The sequence below is a fragment of the Penicillium vulpinum genome, assembly GCF_028829585.1.
Source record: "Penicillium vulpinum strain IBT 29486 chromosome Unknown utg000003l_segment0_segment0, whole genome shotgun sequence".
NCBI classification, from domain to species: domain Eukaryota; kingdom Fungi; phylum Ascomycota; class Eurotiomycetes; order Eurotiales; family Aspergillaceae; genus Penicillium; species Penicillium vulpinum.
The window spans coordinates 2150095-2176481 of NW_026643243.1; the positions used below are offsets into that span (position 1 = coordinate 2150095).

The window sequence follows — 26387 nt, forward strand, 5'->3', positions numbered from 1 at the left end:
TTCATCTATCCAATTGAGATGTATAGTAGTTAGCAAGCTAGCACAATAAGCTCTTCTGAGATTTCTTGAAAATGTCTTGCTAGGGCTTGAACAGGAGGCGCGGATCCCGTGTTGATAGAAGACATGATGTTCGAAGTTTCAGTGCTTTCACAATCATTCTCTGCTGTGCCTCAGCGCGCCCCGAAGCTCACGAAGTCGCATCAGAGTATCGGGATCGTTGTATGAGGTCTGACTTTCTGAGTCGTTGGGCATTTCTTTTCGCTGTCAGTCACCTCTGCATCACTGACTGACCGGGTGGCGATATATGAAGAAAAGAAGGGAAATCTATTGACTCTTCATGCTAAAACAATTACATATGCTAGATTATTATAGGTGAAAGGGCGGACAAAGAATTATCTAGCAATTAGTCTGTTTGGTTCCAATTTCCATTGTTCTGCATGAGGTCTGATATCCATGCATTAGCATCACATTTGGAGATGGGGATGAATATACGTAGCTTCAGATTCAAGATTCCTTCTTAGAGGCACAATACCCCAAATTTCATCCATGTGGGCAAGTAGTTAGTCTCTGAACAGATCCATTAAAGAATAAATATGATAAATAACATTGGTATCAAGAACTAGCACAAGAAATCACTCCTCAAACAATCGACCCAAAATCAAACTCTGACAAACAAACTCATTACCGACTACTCTTGCAGTACAATGCATCTCATTAGGGGGCGTAGGAGTGGATGATGAGACCGAATTCTTACGCTTCTTCCCATGGAACAAATGGATTCTCTGCGTTTTCGGTTTGGGCGTTAACATCGATTTTGCAGCAGCTTGATCTGCATCGTCAACATATATCCAGTCCCAGTTAGCCGGCAGACCGGCGTCAGACTGTGAGTCTATCAATGCCCTGGCCGTGCCGATATCAGGGACACGCTCAACCCGGGAAGCCCCTAGGGCGTAAGTCAGGAAGATATAGGCCTTCCTCTTTTCCTCTGCTTTTCCACGGCCCATAACAAGAAGTACCGATTGCCCTGCAAGCAGCTTTGTCCGTGCGGAGATTGTTTTGGCGAGGCGGGCTGTGGACGGAGGGTTGGGGGCCATAAATCTGGATTTTGTCGCTCCGTTGAGATACATCGAGTCGCCAGCTGGGAGGAGGTAGATATCCCAGTCGAGGACGCGACCTTGGGCGATACAGTCCTCTACCCACCGCCCGGCCAGACATGGGAGGTTCAATGCCAGCGCTTGCATGTATTTTTCTCGCCGAGAGTGGGTATCGGCAATTAAACAGGCAAAGCCAACGTCATCAGCAAGAGCTGTAAGACGGAGACCCTTGTTATTGAGGTCTGCCTCCTTGGCTCCACCTTTGGCGGGGGTATCAACAGGAACAATTGACGAAGCCTCGAACAATTCAGTAAATCCATCATGTAATACAGTGCCGCCATTATCGATGATCAACCTGGTCACGCGGTTTTTAGATACTTCATCCTCCTTGTAAGAGACGGCAAATGCCATCCCGGCGAAGATCCCACTGTCTTGGTGAATGCTGCGAGACAAGCGAGAACTGGGGGAAGCAGGCGCGGATGACCTTTCGGATGGCGTATGGACCATGCTCTCTTGTTGAGCAGGTGGCGGGCGATATGTGAACGCCCGATCTTTCAGTTGATTCCACAAGATAGTATCAAGATAGACACGAGCAATAGGCACTTTAATCGTATTCTCGCTAGTGCCCATTCCTCCGTTTGGCAGACTTTTGCGTTGCTTGGGGCCGACTATGACAGTGGTATGACCGTAAATGTCGGTTATAGGATAAAGGCCATCGTCGGCGGCTTTAGTCAGCTCTGCTCTAGTAAGCTTGTCACCGAGGCCGCGGACAACATGAGTGACTTTGGGAACATTATCCATCTCAATTTTAACAGCGTCTCCGACACGAAGCTCAAATCTCTTAACGGCACCCTTCGGCACCTCGATAGGGAGACTGTCTTCAAATTTCACGGAGTATTTAGTCTGTGATACACCCAATGGTGTTCCAAAGCATGTCGCTGGGTAGTATGCCCGTTTCTGGCCCATCCAGACAGCAAGGACCTGACTTGGAGCAACTAGAGTGTTTTCTGACAAAGTGTGAGATTGTCGAGGTGTGGTAGGAGAGTCATCGACACTGTACGCCTCTGACCCAATGATATCATCCGAGGCAACTGTGGATGAAACCTCAGTGAGTTCCGACGATGGGGGCAGCGGTTGATTATGAACGACAACCTTTGGTCGGGGTGCCGATCTTGCAGTAAGTCCGGATTTCCTTTCTGGAACATGTTTCTCTTGCATGGACAACGAAGTAGCTGTCTTGCCAATTTTGGATCTCCGGCGGAAGGGCTGTTCCGGCGATCCCTCAATCTCCCAAACATTTTCAGGAGCTCGCCGCGGGGGCTTTGATTGCCTTCGCACAGCTGTCTCGGGGACTTGAACCAAAGGCACGTCATCCGAATCTACGGGAATGGGAGCCGGCCGTTCTTGTGTTGCTCGAATGGGCGCAACGGATTTCGGGGGCTGTGCGCGAGGGGTGAAAGGTATGATAGGGTCGGAGGCAATGTAACTCGAGCCATTATTGCCGCGCCGCTTCTTCTTCGGTCGAGTCGGCGATCCATCAATCAAGGCTCTGAACTCTTGATCTTCGGTGGTAAAGACACCAATTCCCAGATCAAATCCCCCTGCCCCAACTTGCGGCGAAAGATCTGCCGCAATTTCAGTCAAAGCCCTGCGTTGGCTTCCGCCCGGGCTGGACAACAACTTTTTGAGAGGCGAAGAGAGTGCCCTTGGCCCAGCGGGGCGAATATGATTCTTTCGAATGCTTGGGACTTCACTGAACATGGGTGGAAGATCGTCGTCTTCGTTGTTCAGTCCATCGCCATTGGACTCAGCCTCCGAATTGCATTGGGAGTGATTGGGACTTGTTTCTGGGATACTCGTCAATCGAGCCATATCCCCAATATGCTTAAGACGTTGATTCATAGGTGTCTCTGCCACACGGGATGGCATCGATGATGAGTTGCCCGCAGTTCCCGGTTCCACTCTGGAATGCGATGAGTTTACATGTTGCTGCTCTGAGGGATTGCTAGAGCATGTTGGTATATTCTCGTTAAATGATTCACTCTGGACAGGCTGAATAGCATGTTCATTTGACAGGGAGCCATTTCTCTGGGTATTGCTGTTCGAATGTCTTGGTTGTGGTCGTGAGCAGGGAGAGGACTGAAGACGGTCTCGTGCGGGAGAATTCACACGAGAACGCGAAGGCGACATGTGAATGACATTCCTAGTATTGTCGGCTTCGACACGTTTCTGTGAGGATTGAGGTGATGGCTGAGAGTCTTTTACCATCACCTGGGAAGAACGCAAGACACCATTCAGCTGACCGCCATTGTGGGAGCCGAAAGAGCCTCGATGAGCTACCCCACCCTCTAGTTCATCATGAACTCGCACACGAGATGGCGAGGGAATTGGTTTAAAGCCAAGCACATGAGAGAGCCGATCGTGGGCATTAGCGGCGGCAGCGGCAGCAGCAGCATCTATAGGAGGTCCGTCGTAATTCTCTTTGTCTTCTTCGGCTGAAGATTGGGGGAGCTCTTGTGATCGGGGCACCTGCATATCTTCTTCTTCCTGTTCGGTTTCTTCCTCACTGGCAACAGCTTCTATCATTTCCTCATCTTCGCGAGGCTGCTCTAGCTGCTCGGGAGAAGTCTGTGCTCTGGCGGAGAGATTAGATGTAGATCTGGCAGGAGCACTCAGCCCAGCGAACTGAGCCGCAGCTTCCTCGTCGATTTCTCGCTGTCGTCGTGCACGTTCTATAAAGCTGGACTCCTTATAGAATTCCTTGTCGCTCTGATCCGATTGAATATTGTCGGCCGAGCGAGTCAACCTCTCCCCCAAAGTCCTGTCGCGCTTTGTCTGTGATTCCTTCATCGATATATAGTTCATGTTCGGTTCGGATGATTCTCTCATAAACTGAACCGGCAAGCCCATTAACGGCGACGAGATACCATTGACAACACGAGCGGGTTGAATCGGAATATTAGGCGACGGACGATCTGATACAAGCTCCGTCTGCAGACCGTGGACAATAGGAGAGGACGGGACCTGGGTAGCTCCGAAGACCTGGCTCAGACCAAGAATACCACCACTTGACTCGATGCCACTAGCCAGAGGATTCCGTGAGACGCTTGGAGTCTCTACTATCCCACCATTCACCTCATTCTTTTTCACTGCCGTTCCGGGTGTTTCTGCTAGGAACCGTTGCGATTCGGGGAAGAGATTGGGTGCATAAGCCATTGGAGAAGACTCATTCGGATCGAAAGTGCTCTCATCGTCATCTTGGGAGAGGTTCGCTCCGTGGTGCGCGGCGTCCAATTCGGAAATGAGGTCGATATGGCCGCTGTCACCCTCATGCAATGTTCTCAATGTCGCACCATCGGCCCCTGTTTGTGAATAATCCTGCTCCATGGATTCCTCGTTTTGTCTGATAATGCTGTCATACACTGATTGCGAGACGACCTGGGTATCCCCAGGGCCAGCCTCTGCGGAGCTCATGTTGCCGGATTGCGATCCCCTTACAACACCCAGTTCATTAACACTATTATTGGACATTATTGGTCGTGACTCATGCTGCCGAGGTTGAGACGGAGGGGAATGGTGTTGGTGCACAAGGCTCGCGGGGTTCGATGGTGTTTTCGGAGGTAGATTTTGGCCGGTGCACACTCCGTCACCATTGGAAGCGCCGTTGACTTTGTGGGATGTGTAACAAAGAGTGTTATTCGGCTCGTTACCAGTTTTTTCACCCCTCGAAAGGTACGGCTGAGACAGATCGTGCTTCTGGTGATTTCAGAGTTAGTCCAATGAGGGCGAGGCACGCTGCAGGGTCGTTACATACTAGCCCCAACGCGTCGCGTTGCAACTTTGCAAGATCGATACTATCGTCCTGGGTTTCCATGCTGGGACGACATAAAGTCGCTAATAGTCTAGCACGTCTTTTTAGCAACCGTAGTGTTATTAAATTTGTTTTAATGCAGCCCAATACTCCAAATGCCTTTCCTTAACATAAATGCAAATGGAGGCGTCAGAACGCGAAAGGCGCGTGTCACGTGATGTAGAGTAATATTACCTTTTATGGCCTAGCGCCATTAGAGTCAGCCCTCAACATCGCCATGATTATCGCATCTTAGACATTTGATCATTTACACATCTATAAACCAGGTTTCTAATTGGCTTGTACAGAGGCTGGGAAATCAGACATGAATTTCATGGGTCATCATTCAATGATAATACACACATACAGTTATGCAAGACAATGCAACATAATTACAGAGAGGGTATCAGAAGCCCTTAACATTCCCCGCCTTGAGGGGATCCAAGAAGAAACCAAGACAATCAATCACGAGTGCGGTTTGGAATCCATCTCTTGATGAGGAACTCCCGCACCTTGTATTGGCTAAACAGCGCCCCAATATCATCAACTGAAGCGGCTGGTGGAGGCACGTCAACATAACAGACGACCAAGCTCTTCAGCACCTGGGCCTGCACACGACTGACACAGTGCATCCACCACCAGCTCCTTGCCTGTTTCTCTGCTGTGTAGTTCCTCCGTTCTTCTGTCTCGGACCAATAAGGGTGGGTGTAGGAAGGAATGACGGCGACTGCGAATTCGGCGTGGGAGAAAACCGGTCCGCGGTTGTAGAGCAGGTAATCAGTACCGAATTTGACACCGGAGCGGATAACCCACCCGAGGGAGCGGAAGTGGTGGTATACGGTGTAGGAGATCATGAAAGGATCATCTGGTTGGAGGGATGCAGCGCTGTCGCGGGCGGGTTGGAAGGAGTGGTGGCAGAACTGTTGGAGGAGGGCGGAGGTGGTGATGGGCGAGGTTGATATGACTTCCCCTGATTTCAAGGGTGCATCGTAGATTTGCAATGCTCCAAGCGAATATGCAAGGAAGAATGCCTCTTCGTTGGAGAGTTGAAGATGCTCCTCGTTTGGGAAATCATCTGAATCGAGGCTGTCGACGACGGAATCAGGCAATTGTAGTGACGAGGGCGAGGTGGATACGAATTCTTTCTTTTGCACGACTGGTGAGAAGCGCACAGATTTGCCGTTAGAGGAGGTACCAGCTTGGTTTTGTTCGGCGAGAGCCGCATCCGCATTTTTTGCAGCCAATTCCCGTGCCTGTCGTGCCTCTAGTGCCCGAGCTTCTCTTGCCTTCTTCAAGGAGAACTTCTCCGTTGTAGTCGCTGTGGCATTAGTCGTATCGTCTGTAGTTGTTGACTGAGCATCTTGTTCAATAGGCTCAGAAGGACCAGATTTCCTAGCAGCCGCCTCGGCTTTGAGTGTTTCCTCAATGGCTAGCTTCTCCATCCGTGCACGCTCTAACTTCAGTTCACGACGTTCAGTCCGTCGCAGTCGTGTAATCTCCTCGCTGGTCTTGCCATCATGTAACCCTCTTCGTTTTTTCTCTCGTGCCAGCCAGCTGGGTTCACTTCGACTTAAACTACCCTTGCCGAAGAATCCCATCTGCCATAAGGCCTTAATGGATCTCTCGTCCGTAACATGGATCGATGAGGTGGCTTTGTCAAAATAGGCCGAGTAGACTTCTTGACGGGGCGGGGAGATCAGGAAGGTAAGGTACGAGAGAGCGACGCTTATAAGAGAAAGAGGGTTATGAGGAATTACAGGAGGAACGTGATGTACATTGACCGGAAGAGGAAACTGGTGAATCTGTCTGAAGTTTGGCTTAGGAGGTCGAGGAGCACGAGGCGGGCGTGCATCAGATGCAGGCCCTGACTTGTCTGCCACAGACTTGTCCACGCTGGTTACTGGAGTGGCCATCCTGAAACCCCTACTGGATAGAACAAAAATATTCAAAGTCCTAAACACAAAAGCCGAGGTTAGCGAACTGTGTTCAAACATGCGAGTGAGTCATTCGTCATGGTAATATCTTCTCAGATACCGTTGTAGTCAATTCAGCGGATCATCGACAGGCAACTAGAAATCAAAGTGTCGCCTGCCTGAGCTAAATAAATTGGTGTCATCACCGAAGGTGGTGGATGGGTGGGCTGAAGGGGATAGTGTAGAAGAGCTGAGGATGATCTTACCTAGAAGTCTCTGTGTGTATGAACAACCTGAATTAAGTCTCAATTAGTTAATTCACCATGGCTCTGCACATTAACAGAGCTCAAAGTCATTTGAGAGATATTATTTTCCCTTCTCTGCTCAAGTGCGAGAGAAAAAGGAAATTTTGCGGTCGAAAGCTCCATTTAAAAAGCACTTCGTGACTAAGCAAGGTGGTCCGAGCTCTTCATCGTCGAGAAAAAAATTCCTCCACTTATCGCCGACGCATGTACTAACACAGGACAATTTATCAATACCGCCAAGTAAGTTTCCAATTCGTGTCCTAAGTGGTCTTCATTGCTCATGTGCTAACGTTGCTATCTGCAGAATGCATCTTATGGTATGTTTCATTGCGACGTTAAAACAAGCGAATCTTCAGTTCCGTTCGGAGATCAGTCGTTAATTTTTCACAAACAGTACACTCTCGACGCCGAAGGCAAGCGTGTCTACACCTTGAAGAAGGTAAGGAAATCTTTGCGCCAGGGAGACTGCTGCTTTTCAGCAAACATGCGGCTCCTCGGATCACACTTTCAACTTTGGCCAATGATACTAATTTTTGGCAATTATAGGTCATGAACGGCGAGGTCACCAAGTCTGCCCACCCCGCTCGCTTCTCCCCCGATGACAAGTACTCTCGGTAAGCAACAATATCCTTTTTACGCAGCGCACAATGGAACCATTAGAAACTGACCTCTTTCCCAGTCACCGTGTCACCCTGAAGAAGCGTTACAACCTTCTGCTCACCCAGCAGACCGGTACGTCGAATATCTCCACCCAGAACTCTACACTCCAAAAAGTACCAGCAACTGACATTTATCGTTCAGAGACCCCTGTTAAGGCTTAAATGGATCGGCACTGGGAAAAATGAATTACCGGGTGGCATAGCCCATGTTTTGGCGAATGGTGTTTTTCTTGCGGCCAACGGATGGCCGAGATGTCCATACTTGTTTTGCTATCCTTGGATAATCTATTCGGGGCTTCATCTAGACATTCTAGAGAATACGATACCTCTAGGAATCAACAAGGACTTTGTTAAAATGTTCATAAAGAGCCCTATGGATTGGCTATATTCTATGTTCAACCGTAAATCACAAGACAAGACATGGTCATTCCTCATAAAAAGGCCGACAACCACCATGAAAGCGGCATTGACCAAGTGAACTTTTTCTTTCCATGCCCAAAACTCCATCCCATGTAATCAAGATGCAAAGTCATCCACGCAGCACATTTAGGAGCGCTTCTTCGAGTTGACATTGCGGCCAGCACCGACCTTGGTACGACCGCCAGCCCTGTTGCGCTCGCCGGTCAAGATACCAGGCAGGTAATCTTGGTCCATGAGATCATGCTCGCGACGCTGCCGCCGCTCTTCTTCTTCGTTGGCGCGGATATACTCCTTCTGATCCTCAGCAAGAACGAGCTCGGTACCCCATCCTCGCTGACCACCGCCGCCCTTCCACTTGCCGTTCGCGCTGCCTGCGATTGGCTTGGGAACGCTGTATACATTGCCGCGCTTGTTCCACTGCATGTTCTTCTTCAGGTGCATTGTGAACGCACCATTAGCAGTGGTCGTGCATGAGACACGAGTGAGGGTATCCTTGCCACAGCGAGGGCAGAACTGCTTGTTCATCTCCTTTGTGGTCAAGAAGCAAGCGTGGCAGCGCTTGATGAAAGTTCTAAGATGCTGGATCTTTTGGAGAGTGGTGGTAGACAGAAGATTGAGGTTCATTTGGAGGAGAACGTTTTGACACTATACAGAATGAGCAATTGGTTGATAAGCAGACGTTGTGTAGGGTGTACTTACCGCGAAATCAGTGGTCATGGTTGCAACCTGCATTGTCTTGGGCGCAGCAGTAAGAAGCGCTGTCCCGGATTCATCCTCAGCAAGGCGCTTTTTATAGTTAGAGGGTGTGATCCAATCTCCGCCGTCAGAATCACCAGCATCATCCTCTACATCCTGATCTTCGTCCTGGTCTTCTTCAGCAACCTCAACAGCAATCTCTGCTATTTTGTCGGCGTCGTTCTCTGCAACAGTTTCTTCTTCCTTTAGAGCCTCTTCCTGGGCTTCTGCGACTGTGGTCTCCTTCACGCCCTCCGTAATGGCTTCCACCTCCGCATCCTCGGGCTTGGTCTCCTCGGGCTTGGTCTCCTCGGGCTTGGTCTCCTCGGGCTTGGCCTCCTCGGACTCCTCCTTCACAGGCGGCTTTCCATTGATTCTCTTCTGTCCGGGGACGCTTCTTAAACGCCAATCACCGTCGTTCTTCTCGCACTCAATCTCGTACGCAAGGGCAAGGACCTCAATATCGGTTTTACTCAGGACAGAACGGTCACCGGTCTTGCGAGCAAATTCGCTGATAATATTGAAGCTCTTTGGTGTGGGGGATCGCTGCTTCAGGAAAGGCAGGTAGAGGGTTTCGACACGTGCGCGTGCATCGGGATCGCGGATCTCGGCAACCACGGACGGGGTGGTGATAATTTCCTCACACTGGGCAAGGAGGGTTGAAAGCGGCGGGGTATTCTTGAGAATCGGGCCAGCATCCAGCACGATTGTGTGGACGGCCTTGGAGGATGCGGCAGTATTCTCTGCCATTTTGTCCTGTATATTAGGACTATTCCCACTGATCGACAATGAGAAAAGACAAGACCGTTGGCGACTTGAAAGAATTGGCTAAGTTGTGGAAATGAAATTTCTCTGTGAGCAGTGGCCTGTGCGTCCTTATCGGTCTATCTTATCACCTATCCAAATCTACTGCATTTCCACCACTTTCGTCTTTGCACATGCAATTGGACATCAAAAAGTTTTGATTGTACATTTGTTTTCTTCTTGTTTGTTACTCACATTCATGTATTGAACACTATAGACTAAATTGAAGATAATTCGGTCAAAATAGAGATCATGACGCCGGTGTTGTCGATATATATATATATATTCCACCACACTATACCCAGGTACGTCCAAATAATTATGATTGAGCCAAAGGATTTTATCATCATAGCGAAGGCTAATCTTTAGGAACATATTTTTCTAGGTCTCAACAGAAGCAAGATTCCTTCCTTCCTTCGGGCAGACACCCTGTTACCCATATGTTGAGACACCAGTGCATGTTGGAAATTAGGCCAACAGGTTGCCCATGCCCCCCGGGCTGGGTAGAGAATCTCCTTAAATAGTAATCCTAAAAAAGGGGTTGAAGGCCAAATAAATTGAATCGTTTCTCATATAGAATTTGTTTCGTAGAAGATGTACTTACAATAGAGAGCCTATGCGAATGATTGTATGTATGCAAAATGCGTGAAACTAAAATAAGTTCCAAGATTGTTGTTCTCCTGTCTCTGTGGAGATGATCCCCCCGAGAATAGGGGGAACGTACATTGCATGTTTCAATCTGCAGACTCAACGAAAACCCCAGAGGTCCTTATGAAAAGAAAGAAATTGAAAAAAAGACAATGGCAAAGAGAGCTGCCGCAAACTGTAAGGAACCATGATTCACTCTCGCGTTTTAACTAGCAGTGGGTTGATTTAGAATACGGAGCTGACCTCTGAGTCTAAGTAGCTTGCACAGCCTACAGCAAGTTCATAGGGGTTTGTTTTCAGGCTCTGATATGTAGGAAGTTGTCTAGACATATTTCTGAGGGATTTATGACAAGCTGTTCTGGGCATAGTTCATGGATGTGCAATATCTCTCATGGGAGGTTTGTTGACTCTGTGCTAGCGACAAGGCCACGAGAGACAGCGGTCAGTACACGTGGAATGTACTCTAACCAAGTTGTCTCGATCCTAATTTGAATCCGGCTAGCTGCAGTAAGATGGTTCATCAGAGATAAAGGGGTAACGAGTTTGGAAGGAGATACACCCTAACCCATGACATCGTCGACTGGGGAAGGTATAGAACCGTCTTGGCATACTAAATTGCCCAAAATTGCGACAGAGGAGCCGTTTTATTAGCTCTTCTTAGCTCCGCACTAGAGGATCAATAAAGGCTTAGGCGTCAAGTGTACTACGTAGGTTTTCAGTCTCTAAACTGGACGCAGTGAAAGTAGGGTCCTACATGAACAGGGAAACAATGTAATCTTAACAGAAACCGGATTCTATATTGTAGATTATTAGAAGATTCTGGTTTCAAGCTGCCATGACAACTCGGCAAGCAAGGTAGGCTGCATACAACGCATAGAACCTAGCACCCTGCATATTGACAGGAGGTACTACGTACGGAGTACATAATTGTTCCACACTACAGGGTTCAAAATGTGGCAGCTAGGAATGCAACCCCATTTTTCTTTCATCCTGTGAGGATAGAAGATCAACTATTAATATGTGTGTGTCCAAACAAATCACCCTAGTGGTAGTGTGTGACAGGTCAACTACGCAGTACAGACCAGCCAACGCTACCTTGACCGGGGTCTTTTTTGGCCGCACATTATTATTTTAAACCCCAACGACCGCAACCTTTTCATTGCTTTTGTCGCATCTTTATAAAAATTCGAAGCATCGCCACGAGTTGATTTTGCATGTTGTGAGACGCGACTAGATGATGCGACAAAATCATAGAGTCCCACGGTATTTTGAGAAATATGGAAAAAAAACCTCACTAATTAGCAGATTCAACAAATTGAATAGATTCTCATATTTGGGAAAGCGAACGAAGCTTTTCGGGAGCGGATCTGGCAACGGAACACCGTTATCCCTTGCAAGGCCTCTTCCATTATCAAATAGTATGTGGCTGATATTCCAACAAATAGGAGATTTAATCTCTTGATCATTTCCATTCAATAGTTATTTGATTGGACATTCCTTTTTTTTTTGGTTGTCGCATACGGGGTATTTTAGTGGCAATAAGTAGAATGCCCCTTGCACATCAAGGTACGGAGTAGGTGAGCTTAATATAGCCCTAATAGGCAAAATGAGATAGCGTCTACAATATGCTGCCCGTTTCTCAGTCAACGGTTAAGACAAGACTCAACCTTATTCTAACCATTTCTCTAATCTCCGAGGTAACAAGATGAGGGGCAAACGAGAGGGATGTAGGTCGAAAAAAGTCGATCAACTCATGTATAGACAACTTGGGTTTTCAGGTTTCTATCGTCTATCTCTGTCATGACCGTTTGCATAGCGCTTTCATTGCCTGGCGGTCTTGCCCCATCGGGACTATTTGGTAGGAAGGGATATGAGATTTGGCTTAGAGTGAGGTGCATGGGCACAATATAGAAGCCAATAATCAAAACATTTGACACCTTGAAGCTCCTAGGCCCATACAGCCCAGCAGCTTCCAAAATGTGGATCAACTGTACTCTGTAGTAGGAGATTCGATAGAGATATTGATACATAGGGCTGCTGACTCCATGATAGCATAGTATCAAGCTCCACTCACATTATTAGTTGCAGTAACTGGTTTTCCGTATCACTGTCGGAGATGATCGGATATCATATGAGATGAATCTCCGACCTGTTTGCAAGTTCATACCGTATGCAACTCTTGCACCATGGCATATTCAAAACGATTTAGAATCTTTTCGAGTAAGTATATAGCATTCCAGTAACTTGGAGCTGAATGATAGTCCGTGGAAATATAGTTTACTGTGCGTCAATTGACGAAATGAAGCCAGAATAGCCTACTCGCATACGTAGGGCAATCCCCATATGGTCGGAAAGGCGGGTGGGTCACCCCTCATGCGATCGACAGGAATAGATTGGAATGATTGAATCATTGAGACCCAGTAAGACGGAAGGGGTAAATGGTACTGGGGTCTCAAAAATAAGGTGTGCAAAATTAATATATCAAAACTCCGCAAGACGTAATTTGTTCCCACGTACATTTTGCAGCCACAGCCATCAAGTTCAAGAAACCAAAAAAAAGGAAAGAAGGCAACGTACGAAAACAACAACAAAGAAACTTCATATAGAGTTGTTAGTACAGAGTACACCTATGGCCGGTATCGAGTCCATCGGGGCCAACTCAGGAGCCGATTCGCTGTATGCCACCCCTTGCGGTGCACGCTTCTGCAAACACGCCTCCCAGACTGGGATGCTTTCTCGCGTCAAACGCATTGGCCCGCTCATCCGAGAAGTGAGGAGAGATCAAATGGCTTACTTTTGGGGGAATTGGTACTGTATGTCACTCAAAAAGGGATAGTGGATTCTCTCCTCGGCCGTTTGGTTTCTGGGGCTGCATGGTTTATGGCGACACTGCGCATCAGGTTTATGCGTTTGGGATTATAATACAGTGATATCCTCTCCAATCTTTCCCTTCTTAGTGGTTCAAGAGATTGTGCTCTTCTCATTCCTTTGTGCCATATAACTTGTAAATCAGATCTATACCGTGTGTTGATCTGATTGTTTAACTATCCCCTGGGCAATTTTCTCTTTGGGAAGCAGCCATCCCTTCGTTTTTTCCAAAGCCACCAAATCGCTTGACGATGAATTCGTTGCACCCCCGAAATGCAATATCTAGACGAGATAATGGCGGCATATTCATGTCCCCCCGTGGCGAGGAAGCTTTGGTTATAAGCGTTGTGTTCACATCCTTGGCAACTTGCTTCGTGGCGATGAGGATGTATACCCGTATAAAGCTTATGAGACGAGTGGAAGCAAATGACTGGATGGTTGTGGCGGCACTGGTATGCTGGGCGATTGATGTTGAAGACTATCATATACTAATAAAAATACATAGCTGAATTCATATGTCTTCATGGGCCTTGACATTGTCGAAGCCGTTAGTGGCATTGGGATGCATTTCAAAGATATTCCACCACACATTCTCGAACGACAGATGAAGGTGAGCTTGCCCTAAGTCGGGTCATCACCTATCAACCACATCTAACAATCCGGTCAGGCCTTCTGGCTCACGATTCCCTTCTATAACGCCGCCGTACTCTGCGCCAAAGCTTCAATTCTGATGCAATATTGGCGAGTCTTCCCAACACACCGCATGCGGGTCATATGCTGGACCATGATCACTATCCTCGCCATCTATGGCACTTGGGCAGTGATCAGTGCATTCCTCAACTGCATTCCCGTCGCCAAATTTTGGGACGATTCAATCGAGGGTTTCTGTCTGGACAAGACCAAACTTTGGTTCTCAAATGCTAGTATGCATATCTCGACCGATATTGCTATCCTGGTCATTCCCATCCCGGCTTTACTGGCAGTCGACTTGCCCCGAAGGCAGAAGATCGCTTTAATGTTCGTGTTCGGTCTGGGTGGCTTGTGAGTTATCCTATTTTAGACATCAACTCGTCCCAGAACTAACATGGCACCAAATAGTGTCTGCATTACTAGTATCGTCCGTCTAGTCAGCTTAAAAAAGATCGCCGATTCATTAGATCCCACATGTACGTACCATATCCCTCAGCCCTATCAGACCCCAAAACAAAACTAACTCAAACCAGTCGACAACGTCGGCGCCGCCTCCTGGTCCGCCATCGAATGCAACACGGGCATAATCTGCGCCTGTCTACCAACCCTAAAACCCCTCGTCGCTCGCATCTTCCCAGGAATGATATCGACTTTCGATACCAGCCGTCCTACTCGTGGCGACACAACCTACCGTAACTCCGACTGGAATGGCGATGTATCAACCCTCGGCCCACCTGGCGAAGAACACGAGTACGGCGCCGGCGACCCAGAGCGCGTACTCGCTCTTGTTCCCGGTACCGGGTTCCGGTCTAGTATTAAGCGCTGGACCAGAGATGAAGAGAGAAAATTGGCTCAGGTTGAGTTGATTACCGAGTCTCATCCTAATACGCTGATGCATCCTCGTCCTGTATCTTCAGATACATCGGTGCCGTTTTAAGAGTCTGGTGTTGTATAAACACGCATTTGGTTTTGGTTTTTGGATAGCTCATGCAGTCACGCTGGTGGCTTGGAGTATAATGTGATATACCCGTCAGATTTGCTTTTCGTTTCTCGTTCGAGTTACAACACCCTCTTTGGGCCTGGCGGTTGTCGGGCCATGCTTACCCTGTGGGGTACACACTCTTTGTTCTTTTTTTCCTTACGTCATTTAAAAAATATTAATATGGAATGTAAGGTTGGGAATTCTTGGATATATAGATAGATAGTCAAGGTACAGCAATTGAATCAAACAAATAAGTTAATACCGAGAGTTGGAAGAGCAATAGTCACAGAATGAAACCAATGCACGCCCTAGGGATAGAATAACTAGACAACCTGCCTATAGCAGGCATGCACAAAGGAGAGAAGATTTTATATTATCTCGAGCAAAACGCGAAATTATCAATCTAAAAGTCGGCAAACTCCTTGTCGATTTCTTCGTAGTAATCGAAGAATCCCTTGAACAACTTGACTCCCAGGCCGGGGTCCAAACTGCCAGTAGTCGCCCGGATACTGTGCATGCTCAGCTGCGGGATACCGCAGTCAATAGCTCGCATACCGATCTGGGCACTGGTCATGGGCCCAATAGTGCCACCGCTGCGAGAGTCGTTGCGAATCTGGAAGACCTGCAGAGTTGACCCACAGCGCTCGGCAACTCGCCTAATGAGGGCCTCACTGACGCTGTCGGTAGTCATGTGTCCGTTTGAGTCGGCAGACACTGTCACACCAACGTTAAGACGGGGCGCGTGGTTCTCCAGATAGACATTAAGGAAGTTGGGGTTCACTGCGTGGATGACATCTGACGACACCAAGAAGCTGTTGGCCACTGTCTGGGAGAGGAGGCTGGGGCCATAGTTGCCTTTTGCGAAGGCCTCGGTAATCCGCTCGATGACACTGCTCATAAAGTTCGACCGAGCACCTTGGCGGAGCAAACTGCCAATCTCTTCATCATCAAACATACCAACCATCTTCACAGTTCCGGTCGATGTGCTGTCCGAGGAAGCAATGAGCGCTTCCTGTGCAGCATAACAGCAGAGCTTGTCGTCAATGCGACCGGCGAAGATCATGTCCTTCTCCAGACCTCCTAGCTGAGCGGGCTGAGTATCAAAGAGTTCCAATTCCCAGTTGACAATGGTGCTGTAGTCTGTAATGCCAAGTTCCTTAGATATGATCTTTACAAGCTTCTCAGGCTGGGTGGAGGTGAATGTGTTAAAGTTGACGTCGTTAGACTCGATCTTGGCTTGTTCAAACAAATCAGAGTTATCAATTCCGATGACAGGCACCATTTGAGTTTCCTGGTTGAACGGGCCATTGGCAGGAGAGCCGAAATGGGGGGCGAGGGTAGGCACACGAGCAATAGGCCAGTCAAGTTTGACCAGCTTAGTCTCTACCTTGCCAGTTTCCGGGTCGCGAACGAGCACGCGACCACCGATACCAAGATCACGATCCCACCAAGTAGCGCCGAGACCACCGGCATACGGGGCAACGCCGAGCTGCTGGAAGCCTGCTTTGGTTGGTAGCTTAGACACGGGCTTCAGCTTGGCAGTCAAAGCATCCACGTGGCCAGCAACGATAGCCACACCGTTGCCGCTCTCGTATTTGGAGCCAATGTTGAAAGCGATCAAAGAACTTCCGTTGCGGGAAGTGTAGAATTTGCCGCCTCGTTTCAGCTCTGAAGTCCACGCCGATCGTTCGGAGAGGTACTTGTAGCCATGATCTTCGAGCTGCTCGGAGAAGGAGTTGACGGCGTGGAAAATCGTGGGGTTGGATGTCATGAAGTCACAGTATGGCTCGGAGTAATCCTCGGGGTGGACGGGCTCATCGTTGATTGATTCCTGAGCTCGGCGTGGCATTGCAGCAGGTACAGGCATGAACGGATTGGGTAGCTGGGCGGACATTTGTGAAGCCCAAGGCATATCAAGGCCTTGGTCTGAGTTGTATTTTCTGGTCATGTTGTAAGTGGTTGGAGTGTTGGATTACAGGGGAAGAGGGAGAGTTGGAGGAGAGAATGACTCGTGAGGGGAAAAGGCGGAGTCCCGACGGGGGGGGCTGGTCTGGTACCTGACCCTGACTACCCCTTGCTTATCGCCGAGTCCGGTGGTAATGATAAGAGGTTCAGTTGTCCACTCGTGTTTATTGACGTGTGACAACTACATGTTCTTTTCTTATAGGTCAAATTGTATCTACACGTAGGCGCACTGGTTCGATTAGTATGTCGCGTGAATATACGAAGTATTTGGCTTGGTAAATGCTTAGTTCGGACCTACGAATCGCATACAACGAAACTAAGCCCTATGACGCCATTTGCTGCCAGATCTGTTTAGTAAATCTGCTCTAACATTTGAGTACTCCGTAGTAGTATTTAAAATGAACTGATGACATTCCCCTGCTATTTGGACATATTACTTCCAAGGTCGAGCAATATCGAGATTAAGTAATCTTAAAACGACTATTTCTGTGCAACTAAACCCCGATATATATTCACAAGATTATTGCGCTTTGGTCAACTCCCACGTGTCTATATGATACGAGAAATTAATGAGAAAATGATGTCGAAAGAATTGTGCGTAATATGTCTCGTGAATGAATGTAAATAATATAGTATAGCTTTTATACCCTAAGGCGAAGGCTAAAATCACGGAAAGCACCTACAACGTGGGGCCTGGACATTATAGCCAGCGGGCTCGATTTGGTCTGCCCCGAATATGATACTCATTATATAGCAGAATTTATGATAGATTCGTTAAAATAGGGGGTACCTCTGCTTGACGCTCTCCCGGCATCATGATGATGTCAGTTGACAGGAAGCCCCCAAAACCTGGAGTTTCAGCATTTGAACATTGCAAGAATGAATACGGAGCTACTGGATTAGTACAAAGCTGTGCTGGAACCTCCTCATACTATTCAATCCATAAATTCGCTATCTCCAAATCATACATATCTTTAATTAGATTGAAAATGGCGATGTCCCAGGCAGCAAACCTGGTAGAAAAGATTCTCGGCCACGGTGATAATTCGACAATCACCACTGACGTGTCCAGCTATGACAATGAACATGGAGTGGAGACCGGGGAAATGATCCAGGCTACTACCTGGCAAGGGAAGAACCAAGTCAAAGTTGGTAAGTGAGAGAGGCAATTCCTATTTTAAGCCTTCTATGCATTGCTGACCACCATGATTAGTGGAAATGCCGAAACCACGGGTGATTGACCCTGGAGATGTTATTGTTAGAGTGACAGGAAGCACTATTTGCGGTAGTGATCTGCACCTATATCACGGTATGAAGATAATCCCACGACTATTCGAGCAAGCGAACAGGCTGACACAACTGTGCCGGATAAGGTGTTATTCCTCAGTTGGAGAAGGGAGATGTGCTAGGCCATGAATGCTGTGGAGTTGTGGACAGTATAGGGCCCGAGTCAAAAAAGGTCAAAATCGGAGAACGAGTTGTTGTTTCTTTTCCGATTGCTTGTGGGGATTGCAGGAATTGTCGGAGAGAGTACTATTCTCAATGTGACAGAACCAATGAGAACACTCTGACCAATGCCTTGTATGGGAAGCGAACTGCAGGTAAGTCGAGCAGAGTCGCACGATATGCATTTTACCTGGCCCTGAGAACCCCAATATTCATACTAAATGTTAACCAGGCATATTTGGATATTCCCATTTCACGGGTGGGTTTGCAGGTGGCCAGGCCGAGTACATTCGAGTTCCATACGGCGACGTCAATCTGCTTGCTATTCCAGCGGAAGTACCAGATGAGAAGGCACTTTATGTCTCGGATGTTATAGCAACGTCATGGCATTGTGTGGTCGACACCGGTGTGAAGAAAGGGGATGTTGTTGCAATCTGGGGAGCCGGACCGATTGGGCAGATGTGTGCACGGTTCAGCTTCTTCCATGGAGCTAGTCGAGTCATCCTTATCGATGGAGGTGACGGTGCATGGCGATTGGACTTTGTGAAGACTAAGGTGCCAATGGTCGAGACGATCAACTTCACTAATTTGCCCAAAAGCGAATCGGTGACATCACAGCTGCAAAAGATGGTCGAGGGCGGACCTGATGTTGCTTTGGAATGTGCAGCGGGTGAATACGCCAAAGGATGGGCACATTACTTCGAGCAATTGCTTGGAATGGAGACAGATACTTCAGAGTTGTTGAATGAGATGATTACTGCTGTCCGTCCGTTTGGTCATGTTGGAGTGACGGGTATCTATGCCGGATTTGTGAGTTTTACCTGCCGCTTTTTAAAAAGAGCGCAGTATCTGACAATAATTCCCAGACCAATCACTTTAACATTGGGGCTCTGATGCAGACAGGTGTTCATCTTATGGGTAATGGGCAGGCTCCTGTCCACAAATATTGGAAGCACCTCATGCATCTCATTCAGACGAATGATATCAATCCTCTCGAGATGGTAACCCACCGGGTACGTTTAGAAGACATGGAGAAATTGTATGCGATTTTCAATAAGCGAGAGATGGGAATGCAGAAGGTCTTTGTGCAGACTAAGCACTCTGCTCCTCCAGCAGACGGAGCTCCTCCATTAACGGAGTTGTGAGGTAGATCTGGCCTGAGTGTTCAGTGCCAAGGGGCCAAGTTGAATTATTTTTGTTCAATATTTCATATTGACTCCCGATGGGGTTAGAAAGTAAAGGTATTTTGTGGAAATAGTTAGTCTACGTTCTATATTTCAATTTAATTCCAGCAGATCAAGAGCAACTTGGTGGTTCGCTATGTTTTGCTAGAATTTCAATTGTGGTGAAAATTGAGAACTTCGTGATCTCGGCTTATACTACCCTTTTCATCATAATCATGAGAACCTTGGGAGATTTTGGGATATAACCGAGCAATAGTGGATCGCTTTTTCGGATCGCCGAAAATGGACCTCTCAACGCTATGGAAACGAGTATGTCCAATAGCGGCGACTTCTTTTCACGCATTCCACTTTTTCGCTGTCTATCCCTGCATAAGCACGTCAGAAACAGCTTCGACTGTGACTAACTAACATTTGGTGGGTTGCATATGCCAAAATTCCGCTGTTCGGCTTTCGCTCGGGATGAGGTTGGACAAGCATCACTGATTGATAAGAATCTGCGTGGGGACCACCAACTAGGTAATCTCCAAAGAAAGCCAATCACCCAGACAGGAAAAACATAATGAAATAGAGAAATGATTGCCGGTCTCCAGTTCAACCTTTGGATTGCAGTCGGTCAGCCCAAGGACGAGCAACATTAGTGCAATCAGATAAGATCATAGAGACCGAGAACGGCTATGTGGAAGGCAATTCGGATGCCGATCCATACTCTCACCGCTGGTGAATGACTGCTGGGAAAGTTCTTTTGCGCATTGACATTCTGTCATTGGCTAATTGTCGGTATTGCTAGGTAATGGCTGTTGACCGGAAGTACAACATAGGACGAGTCTTGCCCAGTCTTGCCCACCCATGGTCAATGGATTAGACACTCCACTCGAGCAAATTTGACTTTCACTGGAGAGTTTTGATCCGTGTCGCCTGTTGTTGAGTCATCGACGATCAGCCGGGTAAACGGATAGCTGCATAGGAAGTTTGCCAATGCAATTGGGAATTGGGAATTAGGTTGTATTTATTCGCTATTGTAGAGCTTTCTGTGTGTGAATCCAAGGGATCTTCTTGAATCGAGCTGTCTAAGAAACAATAAACGCAGGTAGCCAGAGAAAATTAGAGAATATATCACTGGATCAAAGAATGTTGCGTCAGTCCACCTACGCTTTCTCGGAACAATCTCCACTCAGATTCGGATCAGATAAAAATTTCAAAGAGGATCCTCAGGTCGGGGATTAGGGCTAGCAAAATAGTAAATGAACCAATGGTAAATTACCAAAAGAAAAAGAAGAACAGAGAACATTTCCAGGCAAAAGTATAATGGCCAAGGACAACGTCCGAAACCGGAATCATGTGAGCACATAATCTAATCTGATCATCACTTTTTCCCGGCTTTCCCCCCTCCCTCACTTCGCATTCCAATTCTCTCTTCTCTCTAACCTTTCTATGCTCATTTTGTCTATTTTTCGTCTGGTTATTCCCCATAGAACAAAGTTGGAAAAAAAAGAAAGCTCGTTCTTTCTTCATCTCCAACTAGTCTTTCTCGCTTATCGGCTCATATGAGCACACTTCCGCTCTTCCGACCGAGAAACGGCTCGTGCGTTTGCTCCGTCCACGCCCGACTAGTTGTTCCCAACTGACTTCAACACAGTATTTGAACATCAATTGGGTGTCAAAATGGCCAGTGGTGTGTCTATGGCACCTGCTGGAGTTCCTGCACTGGCCCTGGCACCAGCACCCATGCTGGCCGCTAGACCTTCTGTAGCCCCATCTCCAGGACCGGGTACACCCGGTTCCATCACCTCGAAAGAATGGGTTATCCCACCACGCCCCAAGCCTGGTCGCAAGCCAGCTACGGATACACCGCCAACCAAACGCAAAGCGCAGAACCGGGCAGCTCAACGAGCGTTCCGTGAGCGTCGCGCCGCCCGAGTTAGCGAACTGGAAGAGCAAATGAAGGAAATGGAAGATAGCCATGAGGTTCAGCTCTCCTCGCTCCAACAACAGATTGGCAACCTCTCCGGTGAGGTTGACCAGTGCCGCGAGGAGATGGGTTGGTGGCGCGACCGATGCCACGCTTTGGAGAAGGAAGTATCGATTGAGCGCAGCGCAAAGGAAGCCATTGTCAAGGAATTCCGGTCATCTCTTGCTGGCCCTAATGTCAGCAAGGTCACACCCATTCCTGACTCTGTGCCCTTGCCGCCTCGCAAGACCAGAAGCTCCCGAATGGAGGGTATTCAACCTACTAGTACCGAACGTAACAAGGAGGATGGACAGATGAATGTACCCCTTGGCTGCAACAACTGCTCCAACTCCCACTGCCAGTGCATTGAAGATGCATTCGGCATGCAAATTGATACCCATGAGTCATCTCGTGCTAGACACGCACCCCATGGCGTGGGCAGTCCGGACCGCGATCATAGGGATCCCCACATCAAGCCCGATCCGGAAGAGATGGAAATCGACTTCACCGCTCAATTCTCCAGCGCTCCAACCCAGTCCCACGACCACGAAATTTCCTCGCCCCCCGTTGATCCCTGCGGGTTTTGCCAGGATGGCACTCCCTGTATCTGCGCTGAGATGGCCGCACAGGAGCAGCAGCGTGTACGCAATGCCAACGCATTCGAGACCAACCGTCTCGCACCAATCCAATCCATCTCCCAGTTCACACCACCCCCTTCTGAGGGAGACGTCCGCTCAGAAGTGACTCTCCCACCCATCAGCCAAGCGACCAACCCCTGTGCCAATGGGCCAGGCACTTGCGCCCAGTGTGTTGCCGACCCTCGAAGCACTCTTTTTTGCAAGACGTTGGCAGCCTCCCGGTCAGCGAGCGGAACTCCATCGGGAGGAGGCTGCTGCGGAGGTGCAGGAAAGGATGGCGGATGCTGTATGTCAAGAGATGCCCCCGCCACCTCGTCCAACTCGCGTAGCAACGCCACCATGCCTTCGCAACCTCCCGCACCCAAGCCCGCTCCGCCCTCCGAGCTAACGCTCAGCTGTGCCGATGCCTTCACCACCCTATCCCGCCACCCGAATTTCTCCCGTGCCAGTGACGAGATCTCAACCTGGCTGCCAAAGCTCCACACCCTCCCCAACCCCCGCGACCTCGCTATCCCAGAGACCCGTGCTGCCATGGAAGTCGAGGCTGCAAGTGTCATGGGTGTGCTGCGATACTTCGACCGCCGTTTCGCTGAAAAATAAACAATTCTCATGCGTCCAGGCTCCCTTACCTCTTTGTTTGCGTTTTTTCGGGTCCTCCCCCACAAGGACAATTTTGATACCCATACTCCCCCTCCTCTCCCTGGCGGTCCATGTACTGTCATACGGACTTGTTTCATATCCTTCCTGTCTCTCTCGACTTGCCTCCCATTGGGAAATCATCCGGGCTTCTTGTATATTTATATGGCTCGATTTATTTTCCATCTCCCGACCCAAAAGCATGACATTTTTATTTTCATTTGATCTCACTGGACTCGCCTGTTGCAGGGTCTGCTGGCCGCTATGAACATGGTCAGTGGTCGATCTGGTGGTCCCTTTTTTCGATCTCAATTCTCTTTTTTCCTTAGACGGATGGATTTTAGCGGCGTTTCTCTTTAGGGGTTATGTGTACAATGTGGTTTGCTTATGACTGAAACGATAGTACCACACTGCAATTTGCCTTTTTCAAAAAAGTAATTTGAGAGTAGAACAAGAAGGGGATATGATTCCTTTTTCAGGATGGTATATGTGATAGGCTCATTACCAAATTTGTTCTCGTGTACAGGTTTTGCACATAATGTGAAGAGCAAGAAAACGCCAAACACCAGCCCAGATGCTAAGTTGATGAGCCAGCGATTTGAATATGGAAAGGAGGAAAACAAAAAGAAGGGACGCAATAAGACCACCAAAGACCGAGCTTAACGTCCTCTTCCACGTCCACCACCGCCGCCTCCCATTCCACCCATCAACCCACCCATTTGGCTCATTAGACTCTGCATATCAGGCATGCCGCCACCACCACCTCCCATCATCTGCATCATCTTGGCCATGTCAGGCATACCGGGCATACCGCCGCCGCCAGCACCACCCATGGAGGCCATGCGCTTCTGCATGGCAGCCATCTGCTGATTCTTGTTTCCACCCTTCATCATGTTCTGAGCCTGCTGCATCTGCTTCTTCTGGCCGCCAACGCGCTTGGCCATGCCGGCCATCATGCGGTGCTGGGAGAGCAAATCCTCGACCTCACGGACGGTAGTTCCACTGCCATGCGCGATGCGGACCATGCGGCTAGGCTGCTCGACAAAATTCTTGCCATCGCCATCCAGCTCGGCTACGGTCATACTGTCAAAGATGTAGACCATGCGGCGCAGCTTCAGTGAGCCGTCCTCGTCATCCAGACCCTGGGTCATGTTAGACAGACCGGGGATCATGCCGGATAACTTAGATAGTGGGCCCATCTTCATAATCGATGTGATGTTCTCCCGGAAATCGCGTAGAGTGTAGATACCCTCCGCAATGTGCTTGTATGTTTCCTTGGCACCTGCAGAATCCTTGGTCATGGCCTGGACGTGCTCGACAAGTCCGGCGACGTCGCCCATGCCCAGTAGCTTCTGAACGAATGCGCGGGGCTCAAATCGCTCCAAATCCATCATGTGCTCACCAGTACCAAGGAAGATGATGGGAGTGTGTGTAGCAGCGACAGCAGAAATAGCACCACCACCGGCAGCATGGCCGTCGGTCTTGGTAATAATAATAGCTCCAAAGTCTGCAGTTGCCTTGAAGGCCGAGGATTGAGCCTCGGCAGCTTGACCAATTGTGCTGTCGAGCACAAGAATGGTCTGGTCTGGGGTCACAGCTTCTTGAATTTGTGTCATTTCCGTGAAGAGCTCCTCCTCCTGTCGGTGACGACCACTGGTATCGACAATGATGATATCGAAACGCTCCTTCTTAAACTTGGCCACACCCTCTGCAGCTACGACAGCGGGATCCGTCTGCGTCAGACTACCATAGTATGGGATCTTGGCCTTGGTAGCGTTCTGCTTCAGCTGATCAAAAGCACCAGCACGGAAAGTATCCGCGCAGACCAGCGCTGTCTTGAATCCTCGTGTCTGATAGTGCCGAGCCAGCTTCGTACACGTTGTTGTCTTACCCGCACCCTGCAAACCGACGAACATGATGACATTGGAGCGACCCTTCTTTGGGCGGAAGGCATCTGCATGCGGGTCCACCAATTTTACGAGCTCGTCGAACACGGTCTTCTGGATAAGTCGCTTCTTGTTCACTGCGGCTGGGATTGAGGCGAAGTCCACGCTGGCCTTAATCGATTTGCGTAGCGTTTTTACGAGACGGACGTTGACATCGGCAGAGAGAAGAGCGGCACAAATTTCCTTGAGCATCTCATCGAAGGCCTATTACTGTATTAGCGGAATGGCTTGTGGGCCACGTTGGACAACACATGGCATACCTTCTCATCGAGATTATTGGACCTCGTCAGGTCATTGACGGCGGAGTTGATTCGCCGCCCAAGGTCTTGAAGAACCATGGTGAATTATGTGCGTAGATGAAAACAATTAGAAAAAGAATTCAGAATAAGACTGGAGATGTCTATGATTCCGCGATGGAGGAGGGGTGAAGATGGAGCGCATCAGAAGACCAGAGAGGCGATGTGGAGGAGCCAATCGGAGAGCTGATGGTTTCTCACCGCCCCAAAAAAAAGTTGTGATACGGGGACTTTTGGATCAGTGTCTTGACTTTCTTCTTTACTTGCATTTATTACATTATTTTTTTGTGACAATGCCTCCTACTTTTTCCAAGAAGCGCAAGGTCCTTGATGGCCTGAAGGGTCACACCGGCCGCAAGAAGAAGTTTGTTAAGCAGCGCTTCTATCACAGCAGCTCCGAGGACGAAGAAGAAGATGAAAGTTTCAACCCCGTCAGTCTTGAAGACTCAGACGCCGAAGAAGGAGGAGTCAAGGTTGCCAAGCCTTCGGCTCTCGACCTCCGCATGAAGAAGGCAAAGACACAAAAAGAAGCACCCGAACCGGAATCGAAAAAATCAGACGCTAGCGACTCAGACTCCAATGCCGGCGAAGAGATTGAGGTGGACGACGCAGACTCTGATGTTGGCGAGGAGATCGAGCTAGATGATGCAGATCTCGAGAACGACGACGATGAAAGCGACGCCTCTGGATCTGACGAATCGGACGAAGATGATCTTTCCGACTCGTCCCCGGCGGGCAAACCCACAGGCGCCAATCGCGGCCGAGCCGTCCCCAAGCGCAACGACCCTACCGCATTCTCAACCTCTATCTCCAAAATTCTGTCCACAAAACTTCCTACCTCTGCACGGGCTGATCCCGTTCTCTCACGAAGCTCGTATGCCGCGAAGTTGGTCACCGAGGCTGCAGAGGAGAAGCTCGACAATGCCGCACGGGCTAAGATGCGCGCTGAGAAGAAGGAGGAACTGGATCGTGGTCGTATCCGTGATGTGATGGGTATCAAGCGAGGAATTGCTGGCCCCGTCGCTGAGGAGGAGAAGCGCGTGCGCAAGATGGCGCAGCGTGGTGTTGTGAAGCTGTTCAATGCTGTGCGTGCAGCTCAAGTCCGAGGAGAGGAGGCGGCCAAGGATGAGCGCAAGAAGGGCACAATTGGTATGGGAGAGCGGGAGAAGGCTGCCAACGAGGTCAGCAAGCAGGGATTCCTTGAATTGATCAATGGAAAGAAGGGAAAGCCTTTGAATATCGAAGAGGCATGAGCTGGATCTACGATTACCCATGGCATGTTTTCTGGCGTTGGGAGACTTTTTTTTTGTTATATACATGTATTCTTTTCTACATTGTAATAAAATTGCTTATGTGGAGA

The 26387-nt window shown here is 48.8% G+C and overlaps 10 protein-coding genes across 10 annotated transcripts; 5 read left to right on the plus strand and 5 right to left on the minus strand.

Annotated features, from left to right (window-relative positions):
• Window positions 1-632: 632 nt before the first annotated feature.
• Window positions 633-4968, minus strand: N7479_005926 (chromatin-binding protein RAD9; the record flags this gene model as incomplete). Its single annotated transcript, XM_057253622.1, has 2 exons — window positions 633-4850; window positions 4909-4968. 2 exons carry the CDS (start codon window positions 4966-4968, stop codon window positions 633-635), a joined length of 4278 nt encoding a protein of 1425 aa, XP_057107484.1.
• A 437-nt stretch (window positions 4969-5405) lies between these two features.
• On the minus strand, window positions 5406-6857 carry sen2 (tRNA splicing endonuclease subunit SEN2; the record flags this gene model as incomplete). The annotated part of the gene is made up of 1 exon (XM_057253623.1): window positions 5406-6857. The coding sequence occupies one exon, from the start codon at window positions 6855-6857 to the stop codon at window positions 5406-5408; it is 1452 nt and encodes a 483-aa protein (XP_057107485.1).
• A 323-nt stretch (window positions 6858-7180) lies between these two features.
• Window positions 7181-7983, plus strand: N7479_005928 (H/ACA ribonucleoprotein complex subunit NOP10; the record flags this gene model as incomplete). The annotated part of the gene is made up of 5 exons (XM_057253624.1): window positions 7181-7208; window positions 7247-7479; window positions 7557-7601; window positions 7709-7776; window positions 7842-7983. The coding sequence occupies 5 exons, from the start codon at window positions 7181-7183 to the stop codon at window positions 7981-7983; spliced, it is 516 nt and encodes a 171-aa protein (XP_057107486.1).
• A 384-nt stretch (window positions 7984-8367) lies between these two features.
• Window positions 8368-9726, minus strand: N7479_005929 (rRNA-binding endoribonuclease; the record flags this gene model as incomplete). The annotated part of the gene is made up of 2 exons (XM_057253625.1): window positions 8368-8886; window positions 8941-9726. The coding sequence occupies 2 exons, from the start codon at window positions 9724-9726 to the stop codon at window positions 8368-8370; spliced, it is 1305 nt and encodes a 434-aa protein (XP_057107487.1).
• A 3821-nt stretch (window positions 9727-13547) lies between these two features.
• On the plus strand, window positions 13548-14923 carry N7479_005930 (uncharacterized protein; the record flags this gene model as incomplete). The annotated part of the gene is made up of 5 exons (XM_057253626.1): window positions 13548-13748; window positions 13802-13906; window positions 13964-14337; window positions 14395-14462; window positions 14520-14923. The coding sequence occupies 5 exons, from the start codon at window positions 13548-13550 to the stop codon at window positions 14921-14923; spliced, it is 1152 nt and encodes a 383-aa protein (XP_057107488.1).
• A 448-nt stretch (window positions 14924-15371) lies between these two features.
• Window positions 15372-16916, minus strand: N7479_005931 (M18 family aminopeptidase; the record flags this gene model as incomplete). Its single annotated transcript, XM_057253627.1, has 1 exon — window positions 15372-16916. One exon carries the CDS (start codon window positions 16914-16916, stop codon window positions 15372-15374), a length of 1545 nt encoding a protein of 514 aa, XP_057107489.1.
• Window positions 16917-17922: 1006 nt separating this feature from the next.
• N7479_005932 (zinc-dependent alcohol dehydrogenase) lies at window positions 17923-19524 on the plus strand (the record flags this gene model as incomplete). The annotated part of the gene is made up of 5 exons (XM_057253628.1): window positions 17923-18085; window positions 18147-18242; window positions 18307-18534; window positions 18612-19189; window positions 19246-19524. The coding sequence occupies 5 exons, from the start codon at window positions 17923-17925 to the stop codon at window positions 19522-19524; spliced, it is 1344 nt and encodes a 447-aa protein (XP_057107490.1).
• A 1701-nt stretch (window positions 19525-21225) lies between these two features.
• Window positions 21226-22749, plus strand: hapX (bZIP transcription factor HapX; the record flags this gene model as incomplete). Its single annotated transcript, XM_057253629.1, has 1 exon — window positions 21226-22749. One exon carries the CDS (start codon window positions 21226-21228, stop codon window positions 22747-22749), a length of 1524 nt encoding a protein of 507 aa, XP_057107491.1.
• A 695-nt stretch (window positions 22750-23444) lies between these two features.
• On the minus strand, window positions 23445-25069 carry N7479_005934 (RNA-binding signal recognition particle subunit SRP54; the record flags this gene model as incomplete). The annotated part of the gene is made up of 2 exons (XM_057253630.1): window positions 23445-24935; window positions 24992-25069. 2 exons carry the CDS (start codon window positions 25067-25069, stop codon window positions 23445-23447), a joined length of 1569 nt encoding a protein of 522 aa, XP_057107492.1.
• A 251-nt stretch (window positions 25070-25320) lies between these two features.
• On the plus strand, window positions 25321-26280 carry N7479_005935 (rRNA-processing protein RRP15; the record flags this gene model as incomplete). The annotated part of the gene is made up of 1 exon (XM_057253631.1): window positions 25321-26280. The coding sequence occupies one exon, from the start codon at window positions 25321-25323 to the stop codon at window positions 26278-26280; it is 960 nt and encodes a 319-aa protein (XP_057107493.1).
• Between the last annotated feature and the right edge of the window lie 107 nt (window positions 26281-26387).